This window comes from Carcharhinus amblyrhynchos, unplaced genomic scaffold, assembly GCF_965287045.1.
Source record: "Carcharhinus amblyrhynchos unplaced genomic scaffold, sCarAmb.v2.hapA chromosome_347, whole genome shotgun sequence".
Classification (NCBI taxonomy): domain Eukaryota; kingdom Metazoa; phylum Chordata; class Chondrichthyes; order Carcharhiniformes; family Carcharhinidae; genus Carcharhinus; species Carcharhinus amblyrhynchos.
Window position 1 is genome coordinate 130,236 of NW_027650087.1, and position 19,965 is coordinate 150,200.

The 19,965-nt window shown below is 55.6% G+C and overlaps 1 protein-coding gene across 1 annotated transcript in view; it reads right to left on the reverse strand.

Annotated features, from left to right (window-relative positions):
• LOC145339216 (mitogen-activated protein kinase kinase kinase 11-like) overlaps positions 1-19,965 on the reverse strand; it is a 56,570-nt gene that overhangs the window by 17,459 nt on the left and 19,146 nt on the right. The window contains exon 2 of the mRNA XM_080183610.1: positions 2,499-2,679. Within this exon, the coding sequence (XP_080039736.1) occupies positions 2,499-2,679 (181 nt within the window). The remainder of the gene's footprint in view (positions 1-2,498; positions 2,680-19,965) is intronic.

Here is a 19,965-nt window from a genome sequence, read left to right on the forward strand (position 1 = left end):
TGGCCCATAATCCTGAATGTTATGATGCGCCAAATACTCATCCAGGTACTTTTTAAAGGATGTGAGGCAGAGTGGGGGGAGAGACAGAGACACAGAGGAAGTGGTGGGGGGGATGGATAGAGAGAGGGACACAGAGGAGGTGCAGGGGAGAGAGAGAGGGGGGCAGGGAGAGAGAGAGAGAGAAAGAGTCACAGAGGAGGTGGGGGGGAGAGAGAGAGAGGGACAGAGGGGGGCAGGGAGAAGGAGACACAGAGGGGGTGGGGGAGAGAGAGAGACAGAGACAGAGGGGGGAGGGAGAGAGAGAAAGAGACGGGGGAAGATAGAAAGAGACACAGAGGGGGTGGGGGGAGAGAGAGACACACACACAGAGGGGGAGAGAGAGAGAGAGAGAGAGAGAAAGAGACACGGGGGAGGGAGAGAGAGAGAGGGACGGGGGAGAGACAGAGAGAGAGACACACAGAGGGGGAGAGAGAGAGAGAGACAGAGGGGGGAGAGAGAGAGAGGGAGAGACAAATGGGGAGAGAGAGAGACAGAGGGGGAGAGAGAGACGGGGGAGAGAGAGAGAGACAGAGGGGAAAGAGAGAGAGAGACAGAGGGGAGAGAGAGAGAGAGAGAGAGACAGAGGGGGAACAGAGAGAGAGAGACAGAGGGGGAACAGAGAGAGAGAGACAGAGGGGGAACAGAGAGAGAGAGACAGAGGGGGAACAGAGAGAGAGAGACAGAGGGGGAGCACAGAGAGAGACAGAGGGGGGAGAGAGAGAGACAGAGGGGAGAGAGAGAGAGAGACAGAGGGGAGAGAGAGAGAGAGACAGAGGGGGAGCACAGAGAGAGACAGAGGGGGGAGAGAGAGAGAGACAGAGGGGGAGAGAGAGAGAGAGACAGAGGGGGGAGAGAGAGAGAGACAGAGGGGGGAGAGAGAGAGAGACAGAGGGGGGAGAGAGAGAGAGACAGAGGGGGGAGAGAGAGAGAGACAGAGGGGGAGAGAGAGAGAGACAGAGGGGGGAGAGAGAGAGAGACAGAGGGGGGAGAGAGAGAGAGACAGAGGGGGGAGAGAGAGAGAGACAGAGGGGGGAGAGAGAGAGAGACAGAGGGGGGAGAGAGAGAGAGACAGAGGGGGGAGAGAGAGAGAGACAGAGGGGGGAGAGAGAGAGAGACAGAGGGGGGAGAGAGAGAGAGACAGAGGGGGGAGAGAGAGAGAGACAGAGGGGGGAGAGAGAGAGAGACAGAGGGGGGAGAGAGAGAGAGACAGAGGGGGGAGAGAGAGAGAGACAGAGGGGGGAGAGAGAGAGAGACAGAGGGGGGAGAGAGAGAGAGACAGAGGGGGGAGAGAGAGAGAGACAGAGGGGGGAGAGAGAGAGAGACAGAGGGGGGAGAGAGAGAGAGACAGAGGGGGGGAGAGAGAGAGAGACAGAGGGGGGAGAGAGAGAGAGACAGAGGGGGGAGAGAGAGAGAGACAGAGGGGGGAGAGAGAGAGAGACAGAGGGGGGAGAGAGAGAGAGACAGAGGGGGGAGAGAGAGAGAGAGAGAGAGACAGAGGGGGGACAGAGAGAGAGAGACAGAGGGGGGACAGAGAAAGAGACAGAGGGGGGAGAGAGAGAGACAGAGACAGAGGGGGGAGAGAGAGAGACAGAGGGGGGACAGAGAGAGAGAGAGAGACAGAGGGGAGAGAGACAGAGAGAGACAGAGGGGGGAGGAGAGAGAGAGAGAGACAGAGGGGGGACAGAGAGAGAGAGAGAGACAGAGGGGGGAGAGAGAGAGAGACAGAGGGGGAACAGAGAGAGAGAGAGAGACAGAGGGGGGAGAGAGAGACCACCCTCCCAGGCAGCACATTCCAGACTGTCACTATCCTCTGGGTAAAAAAATCTCATCCTCAAATCCCCCCTAAATCTCCCACCCTCACTTTTAACTTGTGTCCCCTGGTAACTGACTAAGGGGAACAGCCTATCCACCCTGTCCATGTCCCTTCAATCAGGCCAGACCGGGGTAAAGGTGGCAGATTTCCTTCCCTAAAGGGGACATTAGTGAACTAGGTGGGTTATTCCAACAATCCACAATGCTTTCATGGGGCAGACACGGTAGCAATGTGGGTTAGTGCTGCTGCCTCACAGTGCCAGGGAGCCGGATTGATTCCCAGCTTGGGTCACTGTCTGTGCGGAATCTGCACATTCTCCCCGTGTCTGCGTGGGTTTCCTCCCACAGAGTGGGAGACGTGCTGGTTAGGGTGCACTGACTGTGCCAAATTTCTTCCCTAAAGGACATTAGGGAACCAGATGGGTTTTTCCCACAATGGGTCATCAGTAGATTCTTAATTCCAGACATTTTTTATTGAATTCAAATTCCTCTAGCTGCCGTGGTGGGATTCGAACCCGGGTCCCCCCGGAACATTAGCTGAGTTTCTGGATTAATAGTCTAGCGATTATACCACTAGGCTGTCACCTCCCCTAGACTTACAACAACTGCGGGGGTGGTTTCACGAGCAACAGGCGCCAATATCTCACCTCCACACATCGCTTCCTTTTGAAAAGGTAGATGTTTTGATGACTTCCGGGGCCATCCAGGCGTAGGTGCCCGCTGTGCTCATCTTCGTGGTCTTGTGCCACTCCCGGGCCAGGCCAAAGTCCGTGATTTTCAGCGTGTTGCCCTCCATGTTGGCATCGTCGATGGGCTGCAACAGGAGGACTGGGGAGACAGAGTAGCATGGACCGTGAGCAAGAGCTGGCCACTTCACAATCTACACTCACAACTTTGACAGAGGCTGACAAAGGGTTCGCTCACACTACACGCGAGGACGGCCTCAACCGGGATCTTGGGTTCATGTCACACTATCTGTAACCCCCATGACTTGCCTGGGTTTGTAAAATCTCACTGTCCTGTCTGGAGACAATACACATCTCTTTAACCTGTGCTTAACTCTCTCTCCACTCACACTGTCTGCACCTTTAAGACTTGATTACCTGTAAAGACTCACATTCCAACCATTATTCTGTAAATTGAGTTTGTGTCTTTATATACCCTGTTTGTGAACTGAACTCCCACTCACCTGATGAAGGAACGAGTCTCCGAAAGCTCGTGCTGCCAAATAAACCTGTTGGACTTTAACCCGGTGTTCTGAGACTCCTTACTGTGTTCACAATACAAAGCCAGGTGGGAATGCAAGCTTGCATTGCCCCATCCCCAGGGTATGCATGTTTGGGAACTTGGGGAAATAAATAGTGATGTCTAGAGGAATGTGCATGTAACAGAGGAGGTGGTGCTGGATGTCTTAAAGTGCATCACGGCAGATAAATCACCAGGACCCGATGAAGTATATTCCAGGACACTGTGGGAGGATGGGGAGGAAATTGTAGGTCCCCTATAACTGAGAGATTTGAATCATCGATAGGTACAGGAGAGGTGCCTGAAGATTGGAGGGTGGTAAACATTATGCCTTTGTTTAAGAAGGGCAGCAGGGAAAGGCCTGGGAAATGGGCAGCACGCTGCCTCTCAGCACCAGGGATCCAGGTTCGATTCCTGGCTCGGGTCACTGTCTGTGTGGAGTTTGCATGTTCTCCCCGTGTCTGCGTGGGTTTCCTCCAGGTGCTCCAGTTTCCTCCCAAAGGAGGAACGACGTGTGGGTTAGGTGGATTGGCCATGCTAAATGTGTGGGGTTACGGGGATAAGTCAGGGATTGGGCCTGGCTAAGATATTCTATCAGAGAGTCAGTGCAGACTCAATGGGCTGAATGGCCTCCCTCTGCACTGTAGGGGTTTTACAGTTAAATAAATTGCTCCAGCCCATGTAGTTTGGGGTTCTGCCACAAGGTGTCACATTTCCACATTCCAGGCCCTCTCCCGTTCCCAGCCTGAACTATCCCAGGAACGGAAGGAGGTTCATTCTCTCACAACAGTCTTTGTTTCCTCCCCCTTACTCAACCAAATCACAGAATCCCCACTGTGCAGAAGGAGGCCATTTGGCTCATCGAGTCTGCACTGACCACAGTCCCACCCAGGCCCTATTCCTGTAATCCCATGTATTTACCCTAACTAATACCCCGACACTAAGGGACAATTTAGCATGGCCAATCCACCTAACCTGCACATCTCTGGACACTAAGGGACAATTTAGCATGGCCAATCTACCCTAACCTGCACATCTTTGGACACTAAGGGACAATTTAGCATGGCCAATCCACCTAACCTGCACATCTTTGGACACTAAGGGACAATTTAGCATGTCCAATCCACCCTAACCCGCACAGCTTTGGACACTAAGGGGCAATTTAGCGTGGCCAATCCACATAACCTACACATCTTTGGACTCTAAGGGGCAATTTAGCATAGCCAATCCACCTAACCCGCACATCTTTCAGACTGTGGGAGGAAACTGGAGTACCCGGAGGAAACCCAAGCAGACACGGGGAGAACGTGCAGACTCCGCACAGACAGTGACCCAAGCTGGGAATCGAACCCGGGTAACACAGCTAAGCACTGTGTCACCGTGCCATCCCTGGGTTATAGCAGTTGCAACTGAACACAGCAGCTGGGAACTGTGCGCAGCGAGTATCTCTCACACTGCACGGAAACAGGCCATTCAGCCCCATGCTGGGGGTTTATACTAGCCCTTCCTCCCAAACTCCTGCCCTCACGAACGCTTCAGTCAAAATTAATATCGTGCTTTAGACAAATTCTCCCGGATTCATCGAACTCCACTGCAGCAAGCAACTGATGCAAAGAGACGCTGGAGTGAAGTCAATCCATTCGGAACGGGAAATCTCCCACCCCCCCCACCGCCGTACACTGTAGATAAACCCCCCCCCCCCTCAGGCCCAGTGTTACTCTCCCCCCGCCCCGTACACTGTAGATAAACCCCCCCCCCCCTCAGGCCCAGTGTTACTCTCCCCCCACCCCGTACACTGTAGATAAACCCCCCCCCCCTCAGGCCCAGTGTTACTCTCCCCCCCCCCCCCGTACACTGTAGATAAACCCCCCCCCCCTCAGGCCCAGTGTTACTCTCCCCCCACCCCGTACACTGTAGATAAACCCCCCCCCCCTCAGGCCCAGTGTTACTCTCCCCCCCCACCGTACACTGCAGATAAACCCCCCCCCTCAGGCCCAGTGTTACTCTCCCCCCCCACCGTACACTGTAGATAAACCCCCCCCCTCAGGCCCAGTGTTACTCTCCCCCCCCCCGTACACTGTAGATAAACCCCCCCCCCCCTCAGGCCCAGTGTTACTCTCCCCCCCCCCCCGTACACTGTAGATAAACCCCCCCCCCTCAGGCCCAGTGTTACTCTCCCCCCCACCGTACACTGTAGATAAACCCCCCCCCCTCAGGCCCAGTGTTACTCTCCCCCCCCCCGTACACTGTAGATAAACCCCCCCCCCCCTCAGGCCCAGTGTTACTCTCCCCCCCCCCCCCGTACACTGTAGATAAACCCCCCCCCCTCAGGCCCAGTGTTACTCTCCCCCCCACCGTACACTGTAGATAAACCCCCCCCCCTCAGGCCCAGTGTTACTCTCCCCCCCCCCGTACACTGTAGATAAACCCCCCCCCCTCAGGCCCAGTGTTACTCTCCCCCCCCCCCGTACACTGTAGATAAACCCCCCCCCCTCAGGCCCAGTGTTACTCTCCCCCCCCCCCCGTACACTGTAGATAAACCCCCCCCCCCTCAGGCCCAGTGTTACTCTCCCCCCCCCCCCGTACACTGTAGATAAACCCCCCCCCCCTCAGGCCCAGTGTTACTCTCCCCCCACCCCGTACACTGTAGATAAACTCCCCCCCTCAGGCCCAGTGTTACTCTCCCCCCCCACCGTACACTGTAGATAAACCCCCCCCCTCAGGCCCAGTGTTACTCTCCCCCCCCTCCCCTGTACACTGTAGATTATAATCCCCCCCCCCTCAGGCCCAGTGTTACTCTCCCCCCCCGTACACTGTAGATTATAATCCCCCCCCCCTCAGGCCCAGTGTTACTCTCCCCCCCCCCCGTACACTGTAGATTATAATCCCCCCCCTCAGGCCCAGTGTTACTCCCCCCCCGTACACTGTAGATTATAATCCCCCCCCCCCTCAGGCCCAGTGTTACTCTCCCCCCCCCCGGTACACTGTAGATTATAATCCCCCCCCCCTCAGGCCCAGTGTTACTCTCCCCCCCCCCCGGTACACTGTAGATTATAATCCCCCCCCCACTCAGGCCCAGTGTTACTCTCCCCCCCTCCCGTACACTGTAGATTATAATCCCCCCCCCCCTCAGGCCCAGTGTTACTCTCCCCCCCGTACACTGTAGATTATAATCACCCCCCCTCAGGCCCAGTGTTACTCTCACCCCCCCCTCAGGCCCAGTGTTACTCTCCCCCCCCCCCGTACACTGTAGATTATAATCCCCCCCCCTCAGGCCCAGTGTTACTCCCCCCCCGTACACTGTAGATTATAATCCCCCCCCCCCTCAGGCCCAGTGTTACTCTCCCCCCCCCCGGTACACTGTAGATTATAATCCCCCCCCCCTCAGGCCCAGTGTTACTCTCCCCCCCCCCCGGTACACTGTAGATTATAATCCCCCCCCCACTCAGGCCCAGTGTTACTCTCCCCCCCTCCCGTACACTGTAGATTATAATCCCCCCCCCCCTCAGGCCCAGTGTTACTCTCCCCCCCCGTACACTGTAGATTATAATCACCCCCCCTCAGGCCCAGTGTTACTCTCACCCCCCCCTCAGGCCCAGTGTTACTCTCCCCCCCCCCCCCCCCTGTACACTGTAGATTATAATCCCCCCCCCTCAGGCCCAGTGTTACTCTCTCCCCCCCCGTACACTGTAGATAAACCCCCCCCCCCTCAGGCCCAGTGTTACTCTCCCCCCCCCCCGTACACTGTAGATTATAATCCCCCCCCCTCAGGCCCAGTGTTACTCTCCCCCCCCCCCCCCGTACACTGTAGATTATAATCCCCCCCCCTCAGGCCCAGTGTTACTCTCCCCCCCCCCCCGTACACTGTAGATTATAATCCCCCCCCCTCAGGCCCAGTGTTACTCTCCCCCCCCCCCCGTACACTGTAGATTATAATCCCCCCCCCACTCAGGCCCAGTGTTACTCTCCCCCCCTCCCGTACACTGTAGATTATAATCCCCCCCCCCTCAGGCCCAGTGTTACTCTCCCCCCCCGTACACTGTAGATTATAATCACCCCCCCTCAGGCCCAGTGTTACTCTCCCCCCCCCCCCCCCCTGTACACTGTAGATTATAATCCCCCCCCCTCAGGCCCAGTGTTACTCTCTCCCCCCCCGTACACTGTAGATAAACCCCCCCCCCCCTCAGGCCCAGTGTTACTCTCCCCCCCCCCCCGTACACTGTAGATTATAATCCCCCCCCCTCAGGCCCAGTGTTACTCTCCCCCCCCCCCCGTACACTGTAGATTATAATCCCCCCCCCTCAGGCCCAGTGTTACTCTCCCCCCCCCCCGTACACTGTAGATTATAATCCCCCCCCCCCTCAGGCCCAGTGTTACTCTCCCCCCCCCCCCGTACACTGTAGATTATAATCCCCCCCCCTCAGGCCCAGTGTTACTCTCTCCCCCCCCCTCAGGCCCAGTGTTACTCTCCCCCCCCCTCAGGCCCAGTGTTACTCTGAATATTCAGGAATGTTTTAATGGGATTTGATTCCTCTTCTCCCTCCCCTTGCTGAAGATGCTTCCAGATCCTCTTCCTTCCCCCCCCCCCAACTCCTCCTTTTCTCCCTCTCTCATTTCTCCACTCACCTCTCTCTCTGCTCCCTCATCCCTCTTCTCCCTCTCTCTCTCCCCTCTGTTCCCATCTTGCCTTCCCGCACTCTCAGGCCTCCTCTCTCTCTCTCTCTCTCACTCCCTCTGTCCCCATCCCCGTCTCTTCCTCACCCCTTCTCCCTCTCCCCTCCCTGTCTCTTGCCCTAACTCCCACCTTTCTCTGTCTTCACCCCTTACCCTATCTCTATTTTGCCAGCCCAATTCCCCCCTGTCTCTTTTGTTCCCCCGCTTTCTCTCCATCCCCTTCTCTCTCTCTCTCTTCCCCATTCTGCCATCTCTCTCTCCCCCACTTTTCCCCATCTCTCTCTTCTTCTATCTCACTCCTTTTTCCCCATCCCACCATCTTTCTCTTTCTCGCCCTCTTTCCCCTTCTCACCATCTCTCTCCCTCTCTCTCCCTCATCCTACATCTCTCTCTCCCCTTTCTCTACCTCACCAATTCTCTCTCTCTCTCTTCCCCTTTCTCCATCTTTCTCTCTCTCCTCCTTCTTCCATCCCCCATCTCTCTCTCTCTGTTGCCCCATCCCCCATGTCTCTCTCTCTCTCTGTTGCCCCATTCCCCATCTCTGTCTCTCTGTTGCCCCATCCCCCATGTCTCTCTCTCTCTCTGTTGCCCCATCCCCCATCTCTGTCTCTCTGTTGCCCCATTCCCCATGTCTCTCTCTCTCTCTCTGTTGCCCCATCCCCCATCTCTGTCTCTCTGTTGCCCCATTCCCCATGTCTCTCTCTCTGTTGCCCCATTCCCCATCTCTCTCTCTCTGTTGCCCCATCCCCCATCTCTGTCTCTCTGTTGCCCCATTCCCCATGTCTCTCTCTCTCTCTGTTGCCCCATTCCCCATGTCTCTCTCTCTGTTGCCCCATTCCCCATGTCTCTCTCTCTGTTGCCCCATTCCCCATGTCTCTCTCTCTCTCTGTTGCCCCATTCCCCATGTCTCTCTCTCTCTCTTTTGCCCCATTCCCCATCTCTCTCTCTCTGTTGCCCCATTCCCCATGTCTCTCTCTCTCTCTGTTGCCCCATTCCCCATCTCTCTCTCTCTCTGTTGCCCCATCCCCGATCTCTGTCTCTCTGTTGCCCCATTCCCCATGTCTCTCTCTCTCTGTTGCCCCATTCCCCATGTCTCTCTCTCTCTGTTGCCCCATTCCCCATCTCTCTCTCTCTGTTGCCCCATCCCCGATCTCTGTCTCTCTGTTGCCCCATTCCCCATGTCTCTCTCTCTCTGTTGCCCCATTCCCCCTGTCTCTCTCTCTCTCTGTTGCCCCATTCCCCATCTCTCTCTCTCTGTTGCCCCATTCCCCATCTCTCTCTCTCTGTTGCCCCATTCCCCATCTCTCTCTCTCTGTTGCCCCATTCCCCATGTCTCTCTCTCTCTCTGTTGCCCCATTCCCCATCTCTCTCTCTCTGTTGCCCCATTCCCCATCTCTCTCTCTCTGTTGCCCCATTCCCCCTGTCTCTCTCTCTGTTGCCCCATTCCCCATCTCTCTCTCTCTCTCTGTTGCCCCATCCCCGATCTCTGTCTCTCTGTTGCCCCATTCCCCATGTCTCTCTCTCTCTGTTACCCCATTCCCCATCTCTCTCTCTCTCTGTTGCCCCATCCCCCCGTCTCTCTCTCTCTCTCTCTGCCCTGATGTTCCCAGTTCTGACTCATTCGTGCCAACAGCAATCTGACACAGGCCCCAGACACTCTGGTGTGTGCCTGGGACATGTGGAAACACGCGTGGCACTGCGCAACTCCATCCGGTATGCCTTGCCCGCGCAGTGGGAAGCGAAAATAGGCGGGTGACAGAGCTAGGAGGAAGTTCAAATGATATATCGGTTTTCAGAGTCTGGACAGGGAGAGAGAGAACCCTTCAAAGTATGTCTGTCGTTGACACTCCCTCAACAAGCTTTGCTAAGCCGGATCAAGGGCTTCAGTGTTACTCACAGGATAAAGTTTATTTATTTATTAGTCACAAGTAAGGTTTACATTAACACTGCAATGAAGGTACTGTGAAAATCCCCGAGTCACTCACACTCCGGGGCCTGTTCGTGTCAATGTACCCGAACCCACACGTCTTTCAGACTGTGGGAGGAAACCGGAGCACCCGGAGGAAACCCACACAGACATGGGGAGAACATGCAGACTCCACACAGACAGTGACCCAAGCCGGGAATCGAACCCGGGTCCTGTGAGGCAGCAGTGCTAACCCACTGTGCCATACCACTGTTCCACACAAGACCCAAGGGGCTGAATGGCCTCCTCCTCTTCCCAGTCCTCTGGTGATGAATTAATTTTTGATTCTGGTTTTAATTTAAAACTGTCTCAGCGAGAAGGGAGAATTTTCTCAAACTTCAGTTACCCACATCTTACACCTCCACCCCGCCGACATTCTACTGCACCTTGTATCTATAGGCAGCACGGTGACACAGTGGGTTAACACTGCTGTCTCACAGCGCCAGGGACCCGGGTTCAATTCCCGGGGGCACAGTGACACAGTGGGTTAACACTGCTGTCTCACAGCGCCAGGGACCCGGGTTCGATTCCCGGGGGCACGGTGACACAGTGGGTTAACACTGCTGTCTCACAGAGCCAGGGACCCGGGTTCGATTCCCGGGGGCACGGTGACACAGTGGGTTAACACTGCTGTCTCACAGAGCCAGGGACCCGGGTTCGATTCCCGGGGGCACGGTGACACAGTGGGTTAACACTGCTGCCTCACAGCGCCAGGGACCCGGGTTCGATTCCCGGGGGCACGGTGACACAGTGGGTTAACACTGCTGTCTCACAGCGCCAGGGACCCGGGTTCGATTCCCGGGGGCACGGTGACACAGTGGGTTAACACTGCTGTCTCACAGCGCCAGGGACCCGGGTTCGATTCCCGGGGGCACGGTGACACAGTGGGTTAACACTGCTGTCTCACAGCACCAGGGACCTGGGTTCGATTCCCCGGGGGCACGGTGACACAGTGGGTTAACACTGCTGCCTCACAGCGCCAGGGACCCGGGTTCGATTCCCGGGGGCACGGTGACACAGTGGGTTAGCACTGCTGCCTCACAGCGCCGGGGACCCGGGTTCGATTCCCGGGGGCACGGTGACACAGTGGGTTAGCACTGCTGCCTCACAGCGCCGGGGACCCGGGTTCGATTCCCGGGGGCACGGTGACACTGTGGGTTAGCACTGCTACAGCACTAGGGACCCGGGTTCGATTCCCAGCAGCACGGTGACACAGTGGGTTAACACTGCTGTCTCACAGCGCCAGGGACCCGGGTTCAATTCCCGGGGGCACGGTGACACAGTGGGTTAACACTGCTGTCTCACAGAGCCAGGGACCCGGGTTCGATTCCCGGGGGACACGGTGACACAGTGGGTTAGCACTGCTGTCTCACAGTGCCAGGGACCCGGGTTTGATTCCCGGGGGCACGGTGACACAGTGGGTTAACACTGCTGTCTCACAGCGCCAGGGACCCGGGTTCGATTCCCGGGGACACGGTGACACAGTGGGTTAACACTGCTGTCTCACAGCGCCAGGGACCCGGGTTCGATTCCCGGGGGCACGGTGACACAGTGGGTTAACACTGCTGCCTCACAGCGCCAGGGACCCGGGTTCGATTCCCGGGGACACGGTGACACAGTGGGTTAACACTGCTGTCTCACGGCGCCAGGGACCCGGGTTCGATTCCCGGGGACACGGTGACACAGTGGGTTAACACTGCTGTCTCACAGCGCCAGGGACCCGGGTTCGATTCCCGGGGGCACGGTGACACAGTGGGTTAACACTGCTGTCTCGTTCTGCACTGTAGGGATTCGATGATCAGCGAGTGTAGATGGTGGGAGTAGGGAGTTGGTGAAGAAGATTGTGTGAAGTTTAACCTTTAAAGTTTATTTATTAATGTCACAAGTAGGTTTACATTAACACTGCAATGAAGTTGGTGTGAAATCCCATTCATTGCCATCTTCCAACATCTGTTCAGGTCAATGCACCCGAACCAGCACGTCTTTCAGACTGTGGGAGGAAACCGGAGCACCCGGAGGAAACCCATGCAGACATGGGGAGAACATGCAGACTCCACACAGACAGTGACCCGAGCCAGGAATCGAACCCGGGTCCCTGGTGCTGTGAGACAGCAGTGTTAACCCACTGTGTCACCGTGTCCCCGGGAATCGAACCCGGGTCCCTGGCGCTGTGAGACAGCAGTGTTAACCCACTGTGTCACCGTGTCCCCGGGAATCGAACCCGGGTCCCTGGCGCTGTGAGACAGCAGTGTTAACCCACTGTGTCACCGTGCCCCCGGGAATCAAACCCGGGTCCCTGGCGCTGTGAGACAGCAGTGTTAACCCACTGTGTCACCGTGCCCCCGGGAATCGAACCCAGGTCCCTGGCGCTGTGAGACAGCAGTGTTAACCCACTGTGTCACCGTGTCCCCGGGAATCAAACCCGGGTCCCTGGCACTGTGAGGCAGCAGTGTTAACCCACTGTGTCACCGTGTCCCCGGGAATCGAACCCGGGTCCCTGGCTCTGTGAGGCAGCAGTGTTAAACCACTGTGTCACCGTGTCCCCGGGAATTGAACCCGGGTCCCTGGCTCTGTGAGACAGCAGTGTTAACCCACTGTGTCACCGTGCCCCCGGGAATCGAACCCGGGTCCCTGGCACTGTGAGATAGCAGTGTTAACCCACTGTGTCACCGTGTCCCCGGGAATCGAACCCGGGTCTCTGAGATAGCAGTACTAACCCGCTGTGTCGCCCACAACTACCTACAATACGTAAGCAGGTTCTAGAGTCAGTTCAGCTGCTGGAGGAGGTTCCGATGTGGGTATGCCGGCGTTGGACTGGCGTAACACAGTAAAAAGTCTGACAACACCAGGTTTTAATCCAACCGATTTATTTGATAGTAAACGCACAAGCTTTCGGGGTTAGTCCCTTCGTCAGGTGAATGGAGAGTTCTGGCCTCAGACAGAGCATATAAAGCACAGACTGTTTAGAGATTACTGATTAGAATGCGAATCCTTACACCTAACCTGCTGTTCAAGACCTGAAGTGGCTGACAATGTGAGTGGAAGGAGCACTGATCACAGGTTACAGAGATGTGTATTGTCTCCAGACAGTACAGTAAGTGAGGTTTTGCAAACCCAGGCAAGTCACGGGGGTTACAGATAGCGCGACATGAACCCAAGATCCCTGTTGAGACCGTCCTCATGTGTGCGGAACTTGGCTATCAGTCTCTGTTCAGCGACTCTGCGCTGTCGTGTGTTGTGAAGGCCGCCTTGGAGAACGCTTACCCGAAGGTCAGAGGCTGAATGCCCGTGACCACTGAAGTGTTCGCCAACAGCTCGACAATCACCAGGCAAGACTGTTCCCTTCCTGTTGGCGAACACTGTAACCCCCGTGACTTGCCTGGGTTTGCAAAACCTCACTTACTGTACTGTCTGGAGACAATACACATCTCTTTAACCTGTGATCAGTGCTCCTACCACTCACATTGTCAACCACTTCAGGTCTTGAACAGCAGGTTAGGTGTAAGGATTCGCATTCTAATCAGTAATCTCTAAACTGTCTGTGCTTTATATGCTCTGTCTGAGGCCAGAACTCTCCATTCACCTGACGAAGGGACTAACCCCGAAAGCTTGTGCGTTTACTATCAAATAAATCGGTTGGATTAAAACCTGGTGTTGTCAGACTTTTTACTGAGGAGGATCCAGCAGGGTGATAGGGTCTGGTGCCTCACCGCTCCCACATTGCTGCCACTTGGGCTGTTATCTGGGAGCGACAGAGTCTGAGAGAGTTTCGGTTAAACAGGCCAAGTGAGTTTCAGTCAGCTCTGGCCCTACCCTGCAGACGATTGCGCGCTCCACAAATAAATCAAACAAAAGTTTCCTGTTTCTTCTCTCTTACGGACGGAGGAGGATTTAAAAGGTCAACACAGAGAAGGGAGAGGTGGCCTCCTCACAATGCTGCACACAGTGTACCATCGGGGACGGGTCTGTCACTGTATAACACTGGGGTACAGGGGGACGGGTCTGTCACTGTATAACACTGGGGTACAGTACTGGTGGGGACGGGTCTGTCACTGTATAACACTGGGGTACAGTACTGGTGGGGACGGGTCTGTCACTGTATAACACTGGGGTACAGTACTGGTGGGGACGGGTCTGTCACTGTATAACACTGGGGTACAGGGGGACGGGTCTGTCACTGTATAACACTGGGGTACAGTACTGGTGGGGACGGGTCTGTCACTGTATAACACTGGGGTACAGTACTGGTGGGGACGGGTCTGTCACTGTATAACACTGGGGTACAGGGGGACGGGTCTGTCGCTGTATAACACTGGGGTACAGTACTGGTGGGGGCGGGTCTGTCGCTGTATAACACTGGGGTACAGTACTGGTGGGGATGGGTCTGTCACTGTATAACACTGGGGTACAGTACTGGTGGGGACGGGTCTGTCGCTGTATAACACTGGGGTACAGTACTGGTGGGGACGGGTCTGTCGCTGTATAACACTGGGGTACAGTACTGGTGGGGGCGGGTCTGTCGCTGTATAACACTGGGGTACAGTACTGGTGGGGATGGGTCTGTCACTGTATAACACTGGGGTACAGTACTGGTGGGGACAGGTCTGTCCCTGTATAACACTGGGGTACAGTACTGGTGGGGACGGGTCTGTCACTGTATAACACTGGGGTACAGTACTGGTGGGGATGGGTCTGTTGCTGTATAACACTGGGGTACAGTACTGGTGGGGATGGGTCTGTCGCTGTATAACACTGGGGTACAGTACTGGTGGGGACAGGTCTGTCCCTGTATAACACTGGGGTACAGTACTGGTGGGGATGGGTCTGTCACTGTATAACACTGGGGTACAGTACTGGTGGGGACAGGTCTGTCCCTGTATAACACTGGGGTACAGTACTGGTGGGGACGGGTCTGTCACTGTATAACACTGGGGTACAGTACTGGTGGGGATGGGTCTGTCACTGTATAACACTGGGGTACAGTACTGGTGGGGATGGGTCTGTCACTGTATAACACTGGGGTACAGTACTGATGGGGATGGGTCTGTTGCTGTATAACACTGGGGTACAGTACTGGTGGGGACGGGTCTGTCACTGTATAACACTGGGGTACAGTACTGGTGGGGACAGGTCTGTGACTGTATAACACTGGGGTACAGTACTGGTGGGGATGGGTCTGTCACTGTATAACACTGGGGTACAGTACTGGTGGGGACAGGTCTGTGACTGTATAACACTGGGGTACAGTACTGGTGGGGATGGGTCTGTCACTGTATAACACTGGGGTACAGTACTGGTGGGGACGGGTCTGTCACTGTATAACACTGGGGTACAGTACTGGTGGGGATGGGTCTGTCACTGTATAACACTGGGGTACAGTACTCGTGGGGACGGGTCTGTCACTGTATAACACTGGGGTACAGTACTGGTGGGGACGGGTCTGTCACTGTATAACACTGGGGTACAGTACTGGTGGGGACGGGTCTGTCGCTGTATAACACTGGGGTACAGTACTGGTGGGGACGGGTCTGTCGCTGTATAACACTGGGGTACAGTACTGGTGGGGACGGGTCTGTCACTGTATAACACTGGGGTACAGTACTGGTGGGGACGGGTCTGTCGCTGTATAACACTGGGGTACAGTACTGGTGGGGACGGGTCTGTCGCTGTATAACACTGGGGTACAGTACTGGTGGGGACGGGTCTGTCGCTGTATAACACTGGGGTACAGTACTGGTGGGGACGGGTCTGTCACTGTATAACACTGGGGTACAGTACTGGTGGGGACGGGTCTGTTGCTGTATAACACTGGGGTACAGTACTGGTGGGGATGGGTCTGTCGCTGTATAACACTGGGGTACAGTACTGGTGGGGACGGGTCTGTCCCTGTATAACACTGGGGTACAGTACTGGTGGGGATGGGTCTGTCACTGTATAACACTGGGGTACAGTACTGGTGGGGACAGGTCTGTCCCTGTATAACACTGGGGTACAGTACTGGTGGGGACGGGTCTGTCACTGTATAACACTGGGGTACAGTACTGGTGGGGATGGGTCTGTCGCTGTATAACACTGGGGTACAGTACTGGTGGGGACGGGTCTGTCACTGTATAACACTGGGTACAGTACTGGTGGGGATGGGTCTGTGACTGTATAACACTGGGGTACAGTACTGGTGGGGATGGGTCTGTGACTGTATAACACTGGGGGACAGTACTGGTGGGGACGGGTCTGTCACTGTATAACACTGGGGTACAGTACTGGTGGGGATGGGGCTGTCACTGTATAACACTGGGGTACAGTACTGGTGGGGATGGGGCTGTCACTGTATAACACTGGGGTACAGTACTGGTGGGGACGGGTCTGTCACTGTATAACACTGGGGTACAGTACTGGTGGGGATGGGGCTGTCACTGTATAACACTGGGGTACAGTACTGGTGGGGATGGGGCTGTCACTGTATAACACTGGGGTACAGTACTGGTGGGGACGGGTCTGTCTCTGTATAACACTGGGGTACAGTACTGGTGGGGACGGGTCTGTCACTGTATAACACTGGGGTACAGTACTGGTGGGGACGGGTCTGTCTCTGTATAACACTGGGGTACAGTACTGGTGGGGATGGGTCTGTCACTGTATAACACTGGGGTACAGTACTGGTGGGGATGGGGCTGTCACTGTATAACACTGGGGTACAGTACTGGTGGGGACGGGTCTGTCTCTGTATAACACTGGGGTACAGTACTGGTGGGGACGGGTCTGTCGCTGTATAACACTGGGGTACAGTACTGGTGGGGACAGGTCTGTGACTGTATAACTGATTCCTGGGGTAACAGGTCTGTCATATGAGGAGAGACTAAGTGTTTTAGGATTATATTCACTGGAGTTTAGAAGAGTGAGAGGGGATCTCATAGAAATCCTTAAAATTTGAACTGGGTTAGACAGCGTAGATTCAGAAAGAATGTTCCTGATGGTGTGGGGGAATCCAGAATCAGGGGGTGACAGCTTGGTCTGGGCTCCTGCTCTGCCCAAGATGCAAGGAACTACAAAAGGTTGTGAATGTAGCCCAATCCATCACACAAACCAGCCTCCCATCCATTGACTCTGTCTACACTTCCCGCTGTCCCGGGGAAAAGCAGCCGGTATAATTACGGACCCCACACACCCCGGACATTCTCTCTTCTGTTGGGAAAAAGATACAGAATTCTGAGGTCACGTACCGACTGACTCAAGAACAGCTTCTTCCCTGCTGATGTCAGACTTTTGAATGGACCTACCTCGCATTAAGTTGATGTTTCGCTACACCCTCACTGTGACTGTAACACCACATTCTGCACCCTCTCCTTTCCTTCTCTATGAACGGTATGCTTTGTCTGGAAAGCGCGCAAGAAACAATACTTTTCACTGTATGTTAACACATGACAATAATAAATCAAATCAAATAGTCTGTGGATTCGGGGTAAACCTTTTAGAACTGAGGTGAGGGGAAATTTCTTCACCCAGAGAGCGGTGGAATTCACTCCCACAGAAAGTAGTTGAGGCCAAAACGTTGTGTGATTTCAGGAAGGAATTAGATATCACTCTTGGGGCTAAAGGGATCGAGGGATATTGGGGGTAAGTGGGGGGGGAAATCAGGATATTTAACTGGATGATCAGCCATGATGGTGATGAAGGGTGGAGCAGATTGGAAGGGCTGAATGGCCTCCTCCTGCTTCTAGTTTCTATGTTTCAAATTTTAAGTTTATTTCTCACTGTCACAGGTTGGCTTACATTAACACTGCAATGAAGTTACTGTGAAATTCCCCTAGTCACCACACTCCAGCGCCTGTTCGGGTTACACTGAGGGAGAATTTAGCACAGCCAAGCCACCGAACCAGCACATCTTTCAGACTGTGGGAGGAAACCGGAGCACCCGGAGGAAACCCACGCAGACACGGGTTGAATGTGCAGACTCCACACAGACAGTGACCCAAGCTGGGAATCGAACCCGGGTCCCTGGCGCTGTGAGGCAGCAGTGTTAACCCACTGTGTCACCGTGCCCCCGGGAATCGAACCCAGGTCCCTGGCTCTGTGAGACAGCAGTGCTAACCCACTGTGTCACCGTGCCCCCCGGGAATCGAACCCAGGTCCCTGGCTCTGTGAGACAGCAGTGCTAACCCACTGTGTCACCGTGCCCCCGGGAATCGAACCCAGGTCCCTGGCTCTGTGAGACAGCAGTGCTAACTCACTGTGTCACCGTGCCCCCCGGGAATCGAACCCGGGTCCCTGGCGCTGTGAGGCAGCAGTGTTAACCCACTGTGTCACCGTGCCCCCGGGAATCGAACCCGGGTCCCTGGCTCTGTGAGACAGCAGTGTTAACCCACTGTGTCACCATGCCCCCGGGAATCGAACCTGGGTCCCTGGCGCTGTGAGACAGCAGTGTTAACCCACTGTGTCACCGTGTCCCCGGGAATCGAACCCGGGTCCCTGGCGCTGTGAGACAGCAGTGTTAACCCACTGTGTCACCGTGTCCCCGGGAATCGAACCCGGGTCCCTGGCGCTGTGAGACAGCAGTGTTAACCCACTGTGTCACCGTGTCCCCGGGAATCGAACCCGGGTCCCTGGCTCTGTGAGGCAGCAGTGTTAACCCACTGTGTCACCGTGTCCCCGGGAATCGAACCCGGGTCCCTGGCGCTGTGAGACAGCAGTGTTAACCCACTGTGTCACCGTGTCCCCGGGAATCGAACCCGGGTCCCTGGCGCTGTGAGACAGCAGTGTTAACCCACTGTGTCACCGTGCCCCCGGGAATCGAACCCGGGTCCCTGGCTCTGTGAGACAGCAGTGTTAACCCACTGTGTCACCGTGTCCCCGGGAATCGAACCCGGGTCCCTGGCGCTGTGAGACAGCAGTGTTAACCCACTGTGTCAGTGTCAAAGAACAAAAAACAGTTGTACAAGACATTAGTAAGGCCACACTTGGAATACTGTGTCCAGTTCTGGTCACCCTATTATAGAAAGGATATTATTAAACTAGAAAGAGTGCAGAAAAGATTTACTAGGATATACTGGGACTTGATGGTTTGAGGCTGGATAGACTGGGACTTTTTTCTCTGGAGTGTAGGAGGCTGAGGGGTGATCTAATAGAGGTCTGTAAAATAATGAGGGGCACAGATCAGCTCGATAGTCAATATCTTTTCCCAAAGGTAGGGGAGTCTAAAACTAGAGGGCAGAGGTTTAAGGTGAGAGGGGAGAGATACAGAAGAACAAAGAACAAAGAAAATTCCAGCACAGGAACAGGCCCTTCGGCCCCTCCAAGCCTGCACTGACCATGCTGCCCCGAATGAACTAAACCCCCTACCCTTCCGGGGACCATATCCCTCTATTCCCATCCTATTCATGGATTTGTCCAGATGCCCCTTAAAACTCACTATCGTATCCGCTTCCACTCCCTCCCCCAGCAGCGAGTTCCAGGCACCCACCACCCTATCAATGGACAACACACTCCCGGGGGGGGGGGGGGGGGGGGGGGGGAGGTCGGTGGGGGGGGGGAGGTCGGGCGGGGCGCAAGGCCTGACATCTCCAGCCACCCTACGTTCCCTCCCACGTAGCAGCTACAGCTGTCCGAGGCAGAGAAAGCCACAACAGGAAAGGAGTTAGGGAAGACAGGCGGGAGGGGGGACGGTGGCAGGGACTGGCGGGTGTTGGTGGGGGGGGGGGGGGGGTGGTTTGGGAGGCTGTGGGGGAGGGTCAGGCCATTGCTTTGTGTGCCTCAGCAAGTCAGGGTCAGAGATCAAGAACTGAACAAAAGCTCTTGCTTCCTGTTGTGGCAGACTGATGGCAGACAGGCTCTGCACCAGTGGTGAATGCAATCAGCATCTCTCTCTCTCTCTCGCTCGCTCGGAGATGTGTATGCACACTTATCAAAAGCCATGTTTGCCTCGCCCCACCACCCTCCATCTCCCCCTCTCTCTCCCCTGTAGCTCTCCTCTGAGCGCCCATCGGTGATGCTACATACACACCCCAGCTTCTAGCCAGGTCTCTCTCTCTCTCTCTCGCTCTGAATTCCCACCAATTCTTTTCATGGGCTGTGGGCAGGAATTGATGACAGCATCGGGGGCGGGGGGGGGAATAATGAGGGCAGCACGGTGACACAGTGGGTTATCACGGCTGTCTCACAGAGCCAGGGACCCGGGTTCGATTCCCGGGGGCACGGTGACACAGTGGGTTAACACTGCTGTCTCACAGAGCCAG